Genomic DNA, 18,796 nt, shown 5'->3' on the forward strand with positions numbered 1-18,796 from the left:
AAATGAATCTAATGCAGTAACTAGGTAATATGCGTTTATAATGCTCAGTAATCTATTAAGAATATTCATAAAGCACAGCTTGGTCGAGTGGTGGATAGCGGAGCATGAGTTGAGGATGAAATTTTCCTTTCTCTAGGACCAGTTACTTAATCTCTCTCGTCTTTCTTTTACTATAAAAGGACTAAACGAGATGGCTTTTCTGATTTTTTTCCCCAGTCCTAACATTAACAGTTGGGTGGAATCTAAAATGGGCCGCATGACAGGATTTTGTGTTGTTCACGCAGTTTTCTAGATAAAGTCCTCCAGAAACCAGGGTCATTAGCTCCAAGTGTTTTAGGACCCACCACCTGTGCATTCAGGAAGGACCACGCCTTTTTGAGAGAGAATCGATGGAGGGCAAGTGAGCCACGCTTCAAACCCAAGTGCTCTCGATTCCATATTTAGGAATGAAGGAAGGCGGGAACGCCCAAGTCCTATGAGTGAAAGGGACATGTTTAAACTCTTAGCAAGTGTGAGCACAACGGGTGGGGCTCGGAACTCCAGGCTCCGCGTCTAAGCACAACCTCTAGGTTTGCTGGGAGCGGCGGTTGCAGCGCCGAGAAAGCCCAACCTCCCGACCCACTCGGCAGCCCTGATTGGCCACGACTGAGGTGGGGCGTGGTCACTTCCAAGAACCTCCCGGCCTCCGCGAGACCACGTGATCGAGAGCCGAGGCGGCGAGAAGCACCCCGCCCTGCCCAGCCCAGCGCGCATGCGCCCCGCTCCGAGCGCTGAAATTCAAATTTGAACGGCTGCAGGAGGCCGAGCCTGACACTGGAGGCCGAGAAGAGCGTGGGACATTTCCCCTACCCCGGACTCCTTGTTGTCTCCACGAGACGTACACAGCCTCACTGCTTCTTTTCCTGAATTCGAACCACCGTCTCCGTCGCCTTACGGTTGACACGCCGCACCTGGGGCGATGGATCCGTTTACCGAGGTGAGAAAAATTGCGGGGTCGGGAGACAGGCTACCGGGACCCCCTCGGCCCCAACCTTCCCTTCCCACCTTCAGTCAACTCCTGGGACCCCCGGGCGGAGGCGCGTGCGCACGCGTGCGCAGTGTGCACGTTGGGGCGGGGGTCGGCGTTAGGGTCGTGTGTTTGCTAATGACCCAGCACGAGCCTGGTGGGAGAGGGGCGGGGGTGGCCCGTCTGCGTCTGGGGGCATCTGCCATTTGTTGTTGTCGTTCCTGTCCTGTGGATGAAGCTCTGGGCGGAGAATTTTAAGTCTGTCCTAAAAACCAGCGGTGAAAAACTGTCATCCCAATTTTTATAATGCACTTCTGGAGCCTTGTCTGGGAGAGAGACTTGTAGCCTGACCACACATTCCTGTGGAAGTACAAGTGGAGAGACTTCAGGGTGGAGTCAGTGACTAATGACTCGGGGCACTGTGTGTAACTGCCGCCTGGAATCGAACGGGGAGTGATTTGCCGGGTTTGTGCAATTAAGGATGCCGCCAATGGAATGACTGCGAAACGTTAAAGAAGCAGGTACTTCAAGCCGTTGCACCCATTGCTGTAAAACCTCTAGTGCGGTTTGCCGTTTCTAGATAACGAAGACGTTTCAGACCTTGGGCGAATTCTTTCTTTGCAAAGGAACAGTGCAAGCCAAAATTATTAGCCCACGATTTAGGAAAACCCGAGTCAAGAAAAACTTCTTTTGGTGTGTTTATGGGAAATATTATTACAGCAGTACATAATTTATCTTTGTTTTTGGAAATGGATTGAATTATATCGCCACCAAATGATTAACACCCCCTGCCCTATCTTTAACTTCTTGTGGAGAATGTGCATTGGTGTATCTGGGAGTTTTGGATGTTGACTTGTAAATTCCCTCTTATTCTGGAGCAGTTCCTCTTTCTTTAAGTTGTTATGCAAGTTTCAAACGGGTTTTTACTTGTGTTTCAAAATGGGCCCTAAAGTGTCTCTATGCCAGATTTTTTTAAAAACTAGGTTTCAAAAAGCTCAGAAGTTTCAGAGGGTAGTAGTCTTTTTGGGAGGTGCAGGTGGTGTGTACTTAGTTCTAATTTCATAAAATGTCGAATATATTAAGTTAAAAGTTTTAATAGAAATTATAGTCAAACACTACAGTTATCCTTTATTTTTTTCTGTTTCAAACTTTTTATCATCTTAGAGGAAAAATACATCAATTGATTCCTGTTACTTAAAGGCTTTATCAGAAAAATACAGAATATATTTCTTTATTAGCTTTAAAGACGAGGACTGGTCATGTACCCTATCACTTATTGAAATTTAAAAGTATATCTTATTTTATGACATTAGAAAGTATCTTGAAAATTGGTTGAAATTGTACTTTATATCCCTTAAAAGTGTTATTTTGAAACTAAAGTCTCAGTTGAAAGAAATGTTTCCTGTTTAGAGTTTTAGAGCAGTGTTTCCCAAAGTCAGTGATATGCAGGCCCTTTAGGGATACTGGAACGATCGATCCCAAGGGACTGAAAAAGCAGATCCCTGCACTTTATCCTGGGTTATGGGTATGAAAGTGTTTAATCACCAAGAGGGTGCCAAGTAATTTTATTTCACCCCCTGAAGTTATTGGCAATAGGCCAAATGAGTTTGGGAGCCTATGATTTAGGGTGTGCTGAGAAATGTGTGTAGATTAATATATATGGTTTATATAATGGAAAGTTAACATTTGTTGCACTTAGAAGAAATAGCTTTGACATTTTCCCATCAATTAGAAATGACTCAGCTATTTAACTTGGTTACCTGGTGGTGCCGTTTGAGTGTTGGACATACTAATCTTAAGGTTGGTGGTTCCAATCGACTAACCACTCTTTGGGAGAAAGATGAGGCTGTCAACTCCCATCAAGGTGAACAAACTTAGAAACCCTGTGCACTGGTTCTCAACCTTTGAGTCTCGACCCCTTTGGGGGTCGAATGACCCTTTCACAGAGGTCACCTAAGACCATTGGAAAACATAAATATTTCACAATATATAATTACATATTGTTTTGAGATTAATCACTATGCTTTAATTATGTTCAATTTGTAACAATGAAAATACATCCTGCATTTCAGACATCTACATTACAATTTGTAGCAGTAGCAAAATTGCTGTTATGAAGGAGTGATGAAGACAATTTTATGGTTGGGGGTCACTACCACATGAGGAACTGTATTAAAGGGTCACGGCATTAGGAAGGTTGAGAACCACTGCTATACAGAGTCACTCTCAGTTAGGAGGGACTTGATGGTAGTGGTTTTTGGTTTATTGAAGGAGGGCACTGTGGAATAAGTAGGTGGCTTAACAGACAGGTGTGTGGTTCAAAATCACCATCTGCTCCTGGGGAAACAGATGATGCTGTCTGCTTCTGTAAAGATTTACAGTCTCAAACTCTGTATAGCATAGGTTCCCAAACTTACTTGGCCTACCACCTACTTTTCAGAAAAATTACTCAGTGCCAATATAGCCAGGATAAAGTATGAGTGTTGGAGCATCTGTGAGGTGGCAGGGGGAGCACCCACTGTCGGAACCACTGCTATATAAGGTTGATAACTCCTAGTGGCACGGTGGTTAAGCACTCTGCTGCCAACCCAAAGGGTTGGCATTGATCCCACCAGCTGCTCCTCAGGAGAAAGACTACAATCCTGCAAACACTGTGGGGCAGCCCTGCTCTGTCTTGGGTCACTGTGAGCCGGAATCCAGTGGAGGGCAATGCGTTTGGGGATTAGGCTCTTAACTGTAGCATTCTTAACCTTTCTGCAGGGAAATGAACTTCGGGTTCATTCTTCTTGTTTGATTCTCTTCTTACCGCCATTGACCAAACACTTGGGTGGCTTACGATTTTTTGCCGTATAATAATGTCAACTAGTTACTAAGCCAAAAGTCAAGTAGCAGTCTATTTTTTTTTCTGTTTTCAGAGAGGTCAGATTTTCTCAGCCAGCCTTTCAGAACCGCAGAGCACAGGAAAGGTGTGAGAGACGCTTTCCTCTGTTCTCAAGGGCGAGTCATAGCAGTGCCATCTAGGAGAGAATTCAGTGCCATGCTGAAGCATGAGAGCTTACCTCTCTTGTTGAGAAAGGCTACCACCATCTTTAGCTCTCTATTCCTCAAACAAGGCAGCTGTGCATTTGCCTCTTGAATCTCCCTGTTTCCTGCTAGAATGGGAGATTTATAAAAGCAAGAACTATTCTTTCCTGTTCTGAGATGTTTTTGCTAAGACTTAGCCAACCCCCAAAGGCTACTGGTTTGAAAGAGAGTCACTAAGTAGAAATTATTTTATACATGAACAATAGCTATTAAGGGTATTTTCATTGTAAAAAATCAAAATATAAAAGAATAGAATAGTATAACCCCCAAACACCCAGCTTTAGCAATGATCAACACGGGACCAAATTGTGTCACTGTGCACACCTCGCCTGCGCCCAAACCTTCCTCACTGAATTATTTGAAGGAAATCCTAGACAACGCATAAGCTCGTGCATGTATTATCTTCATTTATCACCCAAAGATGAAGTTGCTGTTAGGTGCCATCCAGTTGGTTCTGAGGCTCCACCTCTTAACAACGTGACTGCGAACAACAGAATGAAAACTGCCCAGTGCTGCGCCATTTTCACAGTTGTAATACTTGAGCCCGTTGATGCAGCCGCTGTGTCAGTACAGCCTGATGTTATTTTCCAGGGACTGGTCTCTCCTGATAACATGTCCAAAATACATGAGATGACATCTAGTCATCCTTGTTGCTAAGGAGCATTCTGGCTGTACTTGCTCCCAAACAGATTTCTTGGATCTTCTGGCAGTCTGTAGTGCTTTTATCCCCCTCCCACCCCTCATTGTACTTTTAATATTTTTCACCAGCACAATCATTCAAATGCATTAACCTTCTTTGGTCTGCCTTATTCAACTTTCATGTGCATTTGAGGCAGTTGAAAATACCATGGCTTGGATCAGACACATCTTAGTCCTCAAAATAACATCCTTGCTTTTCAACACCCCAAAGAGATCTTGTACAGTAGGTTTCTCCAATGCAGTTCATCACGTGTTCCCACCAAAAGGTAAGAACTCTTAAAAAGCCGAATCAAAATGCCATACCATAACAGCAATTTCTTAATATCATCAATGATTCTGTCAATGCCATATTGTCCCAAATACCCCATATGCTTTCACAGATGATTTATTTGAATCAGGCTTCAGACAGGGCCCATGGAGCAATAGCTCTCTAATTGTTCTTCATGGGCTATCTAGAGACAAGAAAGAACCCATCTCCTGTTGACTCACAGATAACAGGCTTTGCCTATCGCCTAAGGCTTGCTTCTGTTACTGTGGTCAGCTGATAGCATTAGTTTTGTGGACAGTAGGAAGTTCTGTCCCGAGGAAATGCTCAAAAAGAGCAAATAGATTTAGTCAAACCATTTATAGAAAAGTGGTTAAGAATACTGACTCAGGAACCTGGGTTCAAATCCTCCACTTACCTGAACAACCTATGCCAAGATATTTAACCTGTGTCTTAGTTTATTGACCCATAAAATAGTAGCGAAAGTACAACCTATCAAATCTGCTTTTGAGGATGAAATTAAGATATTGTGCACCAGGCTCTGAAAGTACTTTTTATTACCAAAAATCAAACCCATTGTGATCTAGTCAATGCTGACCCATCAGTGGCATAGAGACTGCTAGTTGGGCTGTGATGCGCAAGGTCAGAAGCTTGAAACCACCAGCCCGTTCTTGGGAGAAAGACTGGGCTTTCTAATTCTGTTAATAGTTGTAGTCTTCTAAACCCACAGGGAGATCTACCTTGTCCTATAGGGTCTCTATGAGACTTTAAATTAAGTTCTATATAAGTATTGCTTAGTGGTGGTAGTGCTTAGGCGAATTTAAAACTGTAAACTTACCACTTACAGCGTTTCTGTCTAGCCCCCTGGTTTGATGCCATCTCAGTCCAAGAACAGTGCAGGGAAACATGGGCCAAGTCAGAATTTTGCATATAGTAGCTTTAAAAGATAAGAAGCAAATACATTGTTGCAGAGCATCTATTTTTGAGTGAGAGACCGCAAATCATCTATGCATGCAGGCTGAGTCTAAATAAATGAACAAACATGTTACTATTTTGAATGGATTTTCTCATATTTTCCAGAATTGAATGAAAGCCTTTTTATTGACTTGGGAAAGAGAGTTGCTATAGCTGGCAAATTAAAATAGCAGTAAGTTTATTTATCCTGAGTATAGTGTGTCTGGAGCCCTGCTGACATAGTGGGTAGGGTCAGCAGTTCAAACCCATCTGTTCCATTGGAGAAAGGGGAGGCTAGTTGCTCTGATAAAGATTTACAGCCCAGGGAGCAAGTTTATTCTGCCCTTTGATTGTTAGGCATTGCAATTGACTCCCATTTTCCAACAAATTTTTAGAAGCCCTTTGGTAATACTTCTAGAAATATTTGTTAGAAATGATTTGTGAGGCAGAAATTGTTTAAAGCCTATAAGCTTCAGTTAACTGAAGCCTTGTTCAAGTGGAACGTCTCACTCCCCACCTATGCCAGCCTTTGCTTTTTTTTTTAAATGCCTCTACTATTTGTAGGAAGTGTATTACATATATTAATCATTTTATTGGAGGCTCTTAGAGCTCTGATAACATTCCATACATCAATTGTATCAAGCATATTTGTACATATGTTACGATGAGCATTTCCATAATATTTTCTACTTGGGCCCTTGGTATAAGCTCCTCTTTTTTCCTCCTGCCTCCCCAACCTCTTGAATCCTTCATCAATTATATATTGTTGTTATTTCGTATCTTACACATTCCATTGTCTCCCGTCACCCACATGTTACTCGTCCCCTGGGGGGGGGGTGCTATATATCCGGAAGTGTAATATTTGAAGTGGCCTTTGGCTTATGAGTTGGGCTGTTAATCACAAGGTCAGCCATTCAGAACTACCAGCCACTCCCAGGGAGGAAGATGAGGCTTTCTACTCCCTTAAAGATTTACAGCCTCAGAAACACACAGGGGCAGTTCTACTCTGTCCTATAGGGTTGCCATCAGTCAGAATGTGCCTTACATTAAAGAAAACAAACAAAACTCTTACATTCCTGAGTATAAAGAAGGACTATTTACTGAGTCTGTATACTTTAGATAATATCATCTCATTCAAATTTTAATGCTTGTTTTCTTTATTTTACAGATTAAGAAATTTGTTTTTGCTTATCTACTATAACGATTTTAAACTCTGGCAATTTTTAAAATCTAATATAAACAATAGGATACTTGTGTATGTTTGAATGGCAAAACCACATTCTTTTGTTGTGAACCCGTTACTCCTAGTAACTAAAGACTGACTGACTCACAGTATTCTGACTGCAATGGAATGTGGGCCTGTCCTGGAATGAAGATACTGCTAGTTGGTTCTGAGAGTGAGGTTTTTTAGTAAAGGGGAAGACACAGGAATATGTGTAGCAAATATGATCGAGTTTGTTTTAAAAGCTCTGTTAGAGCAGACTTTTGTTTAGAGGATGAACAAAGGTGTGTGTTTTGGTATTTGCTTATCAACTGCTCTTTGTGGCACAGCATTTAAATTTAGTGCCACCTCTTTTAATGAGCTTTTAATTAGCTGTCTTTTCTAAGAAGCGTAGAGAAGTTGTGCCTCCTGTGAAATGGATCACGCTCTTTTGCATAACCACAAAGCCCCTGCCCTCTAGGTAATTCCAACTCCAAGCAGGCCAGAACTGCCCCTCCCAGGCTGTCATCTCTGCAGGAGCATATCGCCTAATCCTCCTGGGAAGGTTTGAACCACCGACCTTGCAATATACAGTCAGGACTTCTTTTCTTTTGCATACTCAGGTATTTTTATACTCAGGCATGTTTTTGTTTTTAAAGCTATTAGTCTATTTTAGTTAAGGAATTGAAAAGTAGATGAAACAATATAATGCCCAGTCTGCCAAAACAAACCATTAAAAAAACTCACCAACAACCAGCCTCTTCTGAATCATAGTGAGCCTTCTACTCAGTTATAGTGAATGAGTAGAACTGTGCATTAGGGTTATCGAAGGCTATGCCCTGTCTAGAAGCCTGGTGCCACATCTTTTCCTACTGCAGAGCAACTGGTGGGTTCAAACTGCTGACCTTTTGAGTTAGCAACCAGACCCCTAACCACCATGCCACGGGGTTCTTTAGCCAGCAGTGGTTACTGCATCTGCGTTTGCAGGGGCGTTGTGTACATTCCCAGCCAATCATCTGCAACACAGGCTTAGGTTGTACATTTGAAAGAGAGCAAATTATAGCTCTCAGGCAAAGATGTGTTAGTCTGCTGCCTTACGGATGGCAGGCCTAGAAACCCTGTGAGCCCGTTCAGATCTGCCCCACTGGATAGCAATGTGCTGTTTGGTGTTTGAATGTTCACACGAATTCACATAGGAATGCCCAGGGACTGGCGATTTTAAAAAGGAGAATTCAAAATTTTAGAGACTGGCTAAGATTTCAACTTAAAAGCATTTCACTTTATTTAAATCAAACATAAGATTTGTTTATTTTTATTCTCTTAGGAAATGGTTTATCTTTTTCAAAAGCCCAATATATCGGTATTTTAGTATTGTTTATCACCATCCAAATTTTAGTGGCTGTAATCACTGATTATTATTTTTTGTTGTCATTAAAGTACATACAGCAAAATACACACCAATGTACACTTTCTACATGTAGAATTCAGTGATACTGATTGTATTAATATCTGATTATGCAACAATCTCAGCTATCCTTTTCCATATTACCATTAACATAAACTCAGTGGTCTCTAAGTACAAATGTCCTTCTCCCCCTGCCCTACCACTGATAATCACTATAATCTTTGGTTTCTACATATTTGCTTATTTCATATAAGTGAGGTCATATAGTATTTTGCCTTTTGTGACTGATTTATTTTCCTTGGCATAATTTCTCAAGGTTCATCCCATCTTTGTTGTGGCATGCATTGTGACTTCATTCCTCTCCGTTGGCTGAGTCATATGTCATTGTTTGTGTGGACTGAACTTTGTTCGTGCCCTCATCTATTGACGGACATTTCTGTTCTTTCCACCTTTGACTGGTGTACGAGGCTCTGGTATACAGGTTGGTTTGTATTCCTGCCATCTCTTCTTCTGGGTATAAAAGATATACCTAGGAGCGATGGGGGACTTGGTTTCCAACTATGGCGACAAAGCCAATTTACAATGAAGTAAGTCACATGAATATATTGGTTTTCCGGTGTATATGAAAACTACGATTATATTATATTGTAGTCTGTTAAAGAATGCAGTAGCGTTATGTGCAAGTTGGAAATATTGCGTGAATTGCAAAAATGTGACACAGATTCAAAATGAACCCATGCTGCTGTAAAAATGCCACCGGCAGACTTGCTCAATGCAGGGTCCTGTACCTTCCGTTTGTAAAGCACAATGTCTGTAAAGTACACCAGACTGCAGAACACAGTGAAATAGGTGTGCTTGTACTCACCTAGGAGTGGAATTGCAGGGTCTTAGGGGTTATGCTTTGTGCTGCTAACTGTAAGGTCAGCAGTTCGGATCCACCAGTTCCTTTGTGGCCGATAAACACGTGGGGTTAATTGAGGGGCAGAGAGATATATGGCTCCGTAAGCCTTGCCCTTTGAGTTCTCGCATCTCTTGCTCTCCGATGGTCGGACCAGGGTGTATCTGCCTTAGCCAGTTCCCTGCTTCAGCTGGCAAGGCTCACTTCCTACGAGACATCCCTGAAGAGAAGTTACATGAACCTACCCTGAGACAGCCCTGGGTGCTGAAGCAGCCTCGTGGAGACCCCAGCCAGCGCTGAGAGGCTTTCCTCCTGCAGTCAGCGTCATTGCCTGTGTTTTGTGAGATTGAGGGGGACTTTGTAGATTGGTGTCGGACATAGGGGCTAATGTCAGATTTATGGGCGTGGACAGCACTGGATTGGGATGCTTTTTTAATGTACACTTACCCTTTATATAACACTTTCTCTTATATACATATGATTTTCTGTGGATTTGTTTCTCTAATGTACCCAGATTAACACACTCTGCAAGAGAAAGATGAGGTTTTGTTGCCTCTGTGAAGATTTATAGTCTTGGAAACTCAGCGGAAGTTGTCCTCTGACCTTTAGGGTCACTATGAGTCAGAATTGATTCAAACGCAGTGGTGGATGATAAGTCTATGTTAAAAAAAATCTTAATTTTAAGTACTCTGTTGTGTTTTACTCACTGCCATCAAATCAATTCTGACTAACAAATTAGATTCCTATTCAGTAACTCATTTACAAATTGTTCTGGGGAATTGAGTACGATCCCTGTAATGTGTTGGCAATTTCACCGATTTTGCTCCACCCTCCCATCCGTCCAGGTCTCCTGCCCCTCCTCACCATGCCAACTTTGCTTGTGTCAGTGTTGACCCTTCGGTCCTGTGTAGTCGAAAGTTTAAAGCAGCACACTCCACAGGTGTGATTGTTTACTTTATAGGCCAGTTTATTATATTACTTGCTTGAAAGGTTACCTCCAGGCCTGGCATCAGGTCCAGGCTGTAAGGGTGGAGTGAGTCTCAGAACTTCTCTAGACTTCAGATCCCAAACTTATTTGGCCTACTGCCCCTTTTCAGAAAAAAATAGTAAACGGTTGCCCCTACCCCCTGCCCCAGCAATTAAAACCTTTTGTACTATAGAGCACAATTTCAAGATAAAGTATAGGTTTCTGCTTTTACAGCCTCCTTGGATCACTCCAGCACACTCTCAGGGGATGATATTGCCTACTTTGGGAAACAGTGATTTAGTGAGTCAACACTTTGTTTGGGGCTCAGCTGAACTGTTCTTCCGCTGGCCTCCCTTGTGATTATGGAGGGATCTTCATTGACCTGGCAGATTATCTGTGCTTAGATGATCTGTGATGGCCTTAGTTGCCTACCTTGGGGTTGTTGCTGCTGCCAGCTGGGCCAGGAGGCTGGCCTTGTGCTGCTTCTCATGGTGGCAGCATTCCAAAAGTGGATGCACGAATGTGCTAGACCTCTTGAAGTCTAGGATTGGAAGTCACCCAGTTTCACGTGAACTTTGCCACATTTTACAGGTAAACGCAAAATCACAAGTCCAGCCTAGATTCAAGGGTGGACAAATAGATTCCATTTTAATGGGAAAAGCAGCAAGAACTTCTGGTCATTTCATTTTCAACAACGAGCTTGATGCATTTTATTCTCCTTTGAATACTCACATTGGGACTGTAATAATTTCGATGCTAGCATACTCATTTGGTATTGTGGTAGTCACCTAATCTGGTGTCAATTTAAGGATTAAGAGTGTAGGGGTGGAGTCTAGGCTGGAGATAGCCAATGAAAATTCTATGTGGGCCTGGCCTTCTCCTGAGAAATCTGGGAAATCTGGTACTTCCTCCTCGGAGGCGGAGGACACCTGTCTTTCTCTGCTACTCCCTGGGAGACATTGCAGAAGACAAGTCACATGGATGCAACCAGACCTCGGAAGCCGGAGAAGCCACAGAGAGACCCCTGCCAGCACTGAGATGCTTACAACGCCACTGGACCCAAAGTTTCTACCCGCTGGCTTGTGATCGTCCTGCATTTGGCTTCATTGCATGTGTTTTGTGAGTCTGAAGAGGACTTTCTAGATTGGTATCGGACAAATGGCTTATATCAAACGTATGGCCTTGGACTGGGCTGGTTGGGATGTTTTCTCAATTCCTCTTGTATATAAACCTCTCCCTTATACACATATGCGTATTTATGAATTTGTTTCTCTAGTCTACCCAGACTAACACAGGTATGTCTTGGTTTAATTTCTTGACATTTCATATTTGAGATGTATTTAACTCTACACAAGGTTTGATGATTTTAGATGATACTGGTGATTTTGCAAACCTTTGACTACATTTGTGTTTTGATGCTCCCATACATTCAGAAACTGCTTGAACGAACCCGTGCCCGGCGAGAGAATCTTCAGAGGAAAATGGCCGAGAGGCCCACGCCCGCAGCGCGGTCTGTGTATTCCAAGCGAAGTCGAGAGCCACTGTCGGAAGCAAGCAACCAGCCCCCACTGTCTGCTGGTGCAGGTAAAAGACCCTGCAGGGGAAAGTGAAAACCTTGAGAGATGCTAAAACCCCAGACATTTTGTTACGCGGATAAAAGAACCAAGGTAGCTTGAGAAATAAATGTTAAAGGCTCTGGGGGAAAGGCCAGCAGTTTATTTCAGGGTCATTATATAGTGAAAAGGAGCCCTGGTGGCATAGAGGTTAAAGTCCTCACTTTTAGCCCAAAGGTTGGCAGTTTGAATCCCCTTGCTGCTCTGTGGGAGAAAGATGGGCCTGTCTCTGCAGAGACGACAGCCTTGGCATCCCTCTGGGGCAATTCCAGCTGCACCTATGTGGCTGCTATGAGTTGGAATAGAGTCTGGTAGTAATCAGATTTTGTATACACACACACAATATGCGTATATAATAAGTATATAACATCTAGTGTGTATATATACATTTATATTTACATATAAATTTTAGGTTTATAAATGCATGTATGTAGATATATGTATGTCGACCTAATGCATATCTGGCCAGTACAAAGTTTCTTCTAGAAAACACAAAGGGGCTTCAAAAAGTTCATGGACGTTTATTTTAATTTCAAATTCAATTTCCCCATGGCCCTTTGGAAGCCTCTTCCTATTTCATATGAATTGATTGATGAGACTTTATTTTCAAATCTTATCTTTCACACACCTGCGAGAAGAAGAACAAAGGCGCAGGGTACACTGTGCGCTGCTAGTTTAGTGTGTGAATGGCTGACCACCAAGGTCAGGCAGAGCTCCTGGCATGAGCTGAGCAACAATAGGCCAGACATGCTGGTAAGGACTTGATATCTATGAGCCATTTTCATCCTCTATCTGCTGGACCAGCTTTTGAGGTCTGGAGGGGAAAATTGGGTTATTAATCTGTAGAGCTGGAGCGGGGAAGGAGGGGAAAAATGAGGAGCTGATATCAGGGGCTTAGGTGGAGAGCAAATGTTTTGAGAATGATGAGGGCAATGAATGTACAAATGTGCTTTATACAATTGATGTATGTATGGATTGTGATAAGAGTTGTGTGAGCCCCTAATAAAACGATTAAAAAAAAAATCTATAGAGTGATGGATTTAGAAGTTCACACACACATGCACAAACCAACAGTCCCAAGCTGCCCTGGCGTCTGCTCGTTCCTTCCTATCCCTTCCATCTCAGCCAGCGTGGTCCCTTTAAAGCTGTCCTCCTGGAGTGTGGGGTAGACCGGAGATGATGTCTCTTGGTACAACAGAAAAATACTTACATATTTAAAGAGGTCAAGGAGTGTTACAGAAAAGCAGAGAAAAGGGCGTGGGATTGGCTGACCATCATTTTTGGAGTTAACCACAGAAAGAGAATATATTTTCTATATTTGTACATTTTGAAGAAGAACAGGAAATAACATTACACATTTGGTATTCACACAGGGAAGCAGAGGCCTGCCTTGAGTTCAGGAGCCTCTCCAATTTCCACTGTGACACAGGCATATACAATCAAGCATCGAGTACTAAGTACTTGAAAACTAGGGTTGTGACTATGTCGTGATGCTTATATAGAACTATTTATTGTTTTTAAAGAAACCGCAAGCTGCTTATTCTAGTGTATATACATGCTTTATTTCTTATTGTCTTGGGAAGATTTGACATAAGTTCACACATGTTATACACACTTCTCGAAACGTTGTTTGAAGTTATTTCCATTCATACTTTTGAAATCTATAGATCACCATGTTTCCTTAAAAGGGAATCTTGGTTACCAGAGTTCTAAGTTACTTGAAAGAAAGTAAGATTTGACATATTTTATTGTTGTAATTAAGGTTATAGAAAGGAATAAAGAAACATGTTGGCAAAGTTTGATTGCTTCTTTAAGTATCTGCTGTGAATTTTTCATGGATGCCGTGAGATAGAGCTTTTGAATGTCTTTTTATTTGGTGTATCTTTTCAATTTAGAGAAATCTTGTATCAAACTGTTACCAACAAAGAAACGCTGTTCTGGTAACACTGCAGAAGCAGTTTCTAACTCGGAAAATAAACAGCCAGTTGAGTCGGTTTCTGCAGCACCTTGTTCTCCAAGCCCTCCTCCACGTCAGGGGCAGCCCCAGGCAGCAGCTGCTGATGGTGATTCGGTGCCTGGGACTTCACAGCTGAACTCCAGACCGGAAGGGACTGCAGCTTCTTCCGTTAAAACGCGCATGCAGAGACTGGCTGAACAGAGACGCCATTGGGAGAACACTGACCTGACAGGTATAAATTCTAGGGATACGAAGGGCCATTACTCAGTGTTATTAAGAGTCTACTTGGTTTATTGAAATTTTTGTTTATCAGTTAATACATGAGAGGCTAATGATGTTTCCCCCCTATGTCCTGAGTCACCTGTTTGCAAATGGTTTTTTATTATCATAAGTATATTTATAAATTGGTTGTGTTTCTATTGAAGTAGATGATGATGAGTTTTCTGTACTTGTTCACAAAGGCCTGATCCTATAACATTTTCAATAAAAAACAGTAAAGATCAAAGTAGATTCTTAGCATTCCTAGCACGCTGACCCTCAGCTATATAGTCAAGAGTTTCTAGCCCATGCATTCTTAAATAAGGTTATGCCCGAGGGGAATGCATTGGGCTGCTAACCACCAGGTCAGCAGTTTAAATTCACCAGCTGTTCCTCAAGAGAAAGCTGAGACTTTCTACTCCAGTAAACCACAGGGACCGTTTTCCCCTGCCATACAGGATTGCGCTGAATTGGAATTGCCTTGAGGGCGGTGTGTTTGAGAAAGTAATGCTGTTTGATAGGGAGAAAGAAGATGTCAAAAACAAGCAAACAGTTATTTGCACCTTCAGAGTTTGTCATTTTGTTACAATGGTGGGGAATGGTTGAAATGGCCTGAGAAGGCTCTCCGGAGAAGTAAATCAATGATTTACAGCAGACTCATTTGTGGCAGGATGGATTGTACTCATCTCCTGCCTTATTGCATTAAAACCTGGGACCTACCTTGAACAAGTGGATTCAAACTCACAGCAACCCGAGGATTCTGAGACTGAGAGCTATAGGGACGCAGACAACCCGACTGGGCAGTTAGATGGCTGGCCTTACAGTTCACTGCCCATTGTCTAACCACACACCTATCTTACAAAACAAGGGAGTGAGGGTGAAGAGAAAGTAAAAGAAGAAAAGCACAGCTTTAAGGGTAAAGTTAGCTTATTAAATATAGTCACTTGCTAGAGATGGTTCCGAAGTTCCTAGCAGTCTATGCAAACAGGTGTTCTATCTCATGGTCTACCTGCCTGCGTCCCTGGTCTTCGCCTGAGAATAACAATGGGAGTTTTTAAGCAGAAAATCGGCGAGATTTGCCTGTATGGACCTTTTCTTTTTTCTTAATGTGTTTAGTGACAAATCTTGATCTGCTTCTTGATCTCCTTATGGACTTTAAGCAAAGCTTTCAAAGTTTATCCATGCTTCCAAGCAGCCGAAGTCCTGACTCAGTTTAGAAAAAAAACTCCAGCTAATCCTTTTCATGGAGGAACTCTGCATCTTTCCTTCCTCTTCCTCATTCTTCAACATTTCTGTCATCTTAAGGATCCAGTAAGCCCTCATCTGTCAATTTCTTTTCTTCATGAGCCGTCCCCTATTTTAAATTCCAAATATTTGCCATGTGGATGATTTTTCTGCCTGTCTCCTTCCTCATATTATCCTGTTTTCTTACTTAGCTTGTTCACATAACTCAGCCTTTTTTTTTTCTAAAGTCCCCAAATGCATTTTTCCATAACTTCCTCCCAGGAAATGGTCCAGATACACTGAAGAATAGATTAGTTCTTTGAGCTATCATGTGAGGTTGCTGTCTCTCCACCTATGCAGCTAAAGCAGACCAGGGGTGCTATACAGGTGACAATTGTACCTGATCCACAGACTGAATCACAGTGTTGTTGGGAGGTAGATACAACACTTTCACATATTCATTTTGTTTTAAAATATTAACATTTTATGTATTTCGTTGTTGAGAATACACACTTATTCAACAGCTTCTCCGTGTATCATTTATTGACATTGATTACATTCTTCAAGTAGTGCAACCATGTTCGCCTTCCGCTTCTGAGTTAAGTCCTTCCCCCTATGAACAATTTATCGTGCCTAATGTTCCTATATAATCTGCCAAGTTGCTGTCGTCAACTTGAGGCCATATATGAGAGTAAGTCAAAAAGTATTGCTGCTAGGCACGCACAGGATCATCATGGGGGCTTATTAGGAAGATCTTTTAAGAAAACGGAAAACTTCATCGGCAAGACAAGTGCCAAGAAAGTTGCTACGGATTTTTTGCCCCCATCACATAAAGGGCTGTGCTGTGAGAATTTTTGTGGGAAACATTACCCCCTCACCTCACAGCACTGGTCTTGCTCTATCAGGCTTCTCTTTTGTTCCCCAGGCTCAAGAACACCGTCCTTGTTCAGAGGTACCCAATTAGCGTGCCCTGAGGACTCCGGAACTGCCGCTCTGCTGTGGAGCACATTGCAGGGCGCACATTCTTCAGAGAGAGCTTAGTATAAATTTTGGTGAAGAATATGTCAAGGAAGCGTGCCTTGACATTTTCGTGTTTTTGTTTAATAAAGTGTCCTGTGGATTTGGAGCAATGCTTGTTGGCATACCCACCTGGTTGATAGGGAAAAGTACTTGCTGCTCCAGGAGACACGCTTTATTAGTTCAGCTAGACTGTTCCTTAGTTTTCAGAAGGCGTAACAGTCATCTCAGGGCAATAGTTTCAGAGGCTCACGTAATCTTCATTGCTCCAGGAAGCCTGCGAGTCTATGAGGGTCTTAAATTCTCGTCTGTACCTTTTCTCGTATGATCAGGATTCTTCTGTGGGATCTTTGATCAACATGCTCAGTAATGGTCCCTGGAGTGTGCTTATGGCTCTTCTGGTCTCTTGACAAAAGATTATTTTTGGAAGTAAAAACAGACATATTTGCCTCTTATTTCAAACATCCCTTCTATTGTTCCAAGTGAGCAGCCTCCCAGCACTAAACAAGCTATTAGGCCAATTAACAAGGATGTCCCATGAAACCATGACCTTCAGCCTCCAAACTAAGAAACCAAATCCTGTGAGTTTTTTCGTTGTACATAGGCAGCCTTAGCAGCTACTTTTTTCATTTTTATTGGTCATTGTTATAAATACATGTCAAATCACTTTTGCAAATTTAACATTTTTCATGTTGAAAATCTCTTATAATTTTTTACCTTGTATTATCTTTTTAAAAAAGATTTATTTATTTATTTTAATCATTTTATTAGGGGCTCGTACAACTCTTAACACAATCCATACATACATCAATTGTGTAAAGCGCAGTTGTACATGCATTGCCCTCATCATTCTCAAAACATTTCCTCTCCACTTCAGCCCCCGGCATTAGGTGCTCATTTTTCCCCTCCCTCCCCGCTCCCCCTTCCCTCATGAGCCCTTGATAATTTATAAATTGGTATTTTGTCATATCTTGCCCTGTCCGACGTCTCCCTTCACCCACTTTTCGGTTGTCCGTCCCCCAGGGAGGAGGTCACATATAGTTCCTTGTAATCGGTTCCCTCTTTCCTACCCATTCTCCCTCTACCCTCCCAGTATCACCACTCACACCACTGGTCCTGTAGGGCTCATCTGCCCTGGATTCCCTGTATTTCCAGTTCCTATCTGTACCAGTGTACATCCTCTGGCCTAGCCAGACTTGCAAGGTAGAATTCGTGTCATGATAGTGGGAGCAGGGAGGAAACATTTAGGAACTAGAGGAAAGTTGTATTTTTCATCGTTGCCTTGTATTATCTTATCCAGCACATTCTTGAATATTTTTGGCAACTTGAGCATTGCTGCGTCCTGTTTTTCTACTTACCTGTGTGCTACACAAGCGAAGTCTACATTTAAATTGATGGAATTAACCTCGAGGCATTAAAGCACTCACTATATGCTATCTATGCTTTGCTCGTCCTTCAGGTTTTCAAAACCCCCTAGGAATACTTTTCTGGAGTTAGACTCTATTCAAATCATCAGAAGCATTTCCATCTTGTAGATTGAGCTTCCTCCTTGCTGAAATGATTCATTTTATGCTATTTGCTCCTATAACTCTCCAAAATCCTATTATCTTTACTGATTGCTGGATGAAGCAGTCTTTCCTCACAAGCTGCTTTGCTGACTCCCTTCCCATTGTTATACCCTCTTCATGACCTTTATCCATAGATGAAAAGCCTTCCTCACCTTTTTTTGATTAGAATTTATTGTATGGCATGACTTCTTTTGCTTCAGGTGTTATTGGGAGTATAAGCAGTGTGGGTGTTACAATATGAGAAACTTGAACAAGTTGGTTTCAGATGAACACCTGATGCTTTTGTTAGGATGAAATGCTAAATAAGACCAGATGATAGGCCTGGTATGTAGGGAAGTACCAGTCTTACCGGTGGCATGCACAGTTCAGTTGTCATATATCATGAGAATTGAACATTGCCCAACTTTGTGCTAATAACGCCTGACACTGACTCCATTGTAGACCAGGCTACAGTCTTGCTATACAGCAGGGTTTTGAACAGTATATCATAAAACTGAATACCTAAAAATAACACCAGAACGTTATCTGATTGTATGTATGTAGTATTGTATATAGAACATATTACTAGTGATGAGTTGTAAGAAGAAAAACAACAACACTAAAAACCCACAGTAGTGCAGTTGGTCATAATTTATTTTTAGCAATTTATGCAAACAGGTGTTCTATCTCATGGTCTACCT

General features: G+C 42.1%; 1 protein-coding gene across 6 annotated transcripts in view; it reads left to right on the forward strand.

Annotated features, from left to right (window-relative positions):
* Window positions 1-886: 886 nt before the first annotated feature.
* The window catches only part of ANLN (anillin actin binding protein), a 66,934-nt gene continuing 49,024 nt past the window's right edge, over window positions 887-18,796 (forward strand). For 4 of the 6 annotated variants that reach the window (XM_045286400.1, XM_045286402.1, XM_045286401.1 and 1 more), the window contains exons 1-3: window positions 887-976; window positions 11,913-12,063; window positions 13,988-14,281. In XM_045286400.1, coding sequence (XP_045142335.1) covers window positions 959-976; window positions 11,913-12,063; window positions 13,988-14,281 — 463 coding nt within the window. In that variant the 5' untranslated portion in view covers window positions 887-958. Of the gene's footprint in view, window positions 977-11,894; window positions 12,064-13,987; window positions 14,282-18,796 lie in introns of those variants that run through there. The other 2 variants (XM_045286404.1, XM_045286405.1) reach the window with 1 other exon arrangement.

The sequence above is a fragment of the Echinops telfairi genome, unplaced genomic scaffold (assembly GCF_000313985.2).
Source record: "Echinops telfairi isolate 266 unplaced genomic scaffold, ASM31398v2 ScPeMD7_7;HRSCAF=31, whole genome shotgun sequence".
Classification (NCBI taxonomy): Eukaryota; Metazoa; Chordata; class Mammalia; order Afrosoricida; family Tenrecidae; genus Echinops; species Echinops telfairi.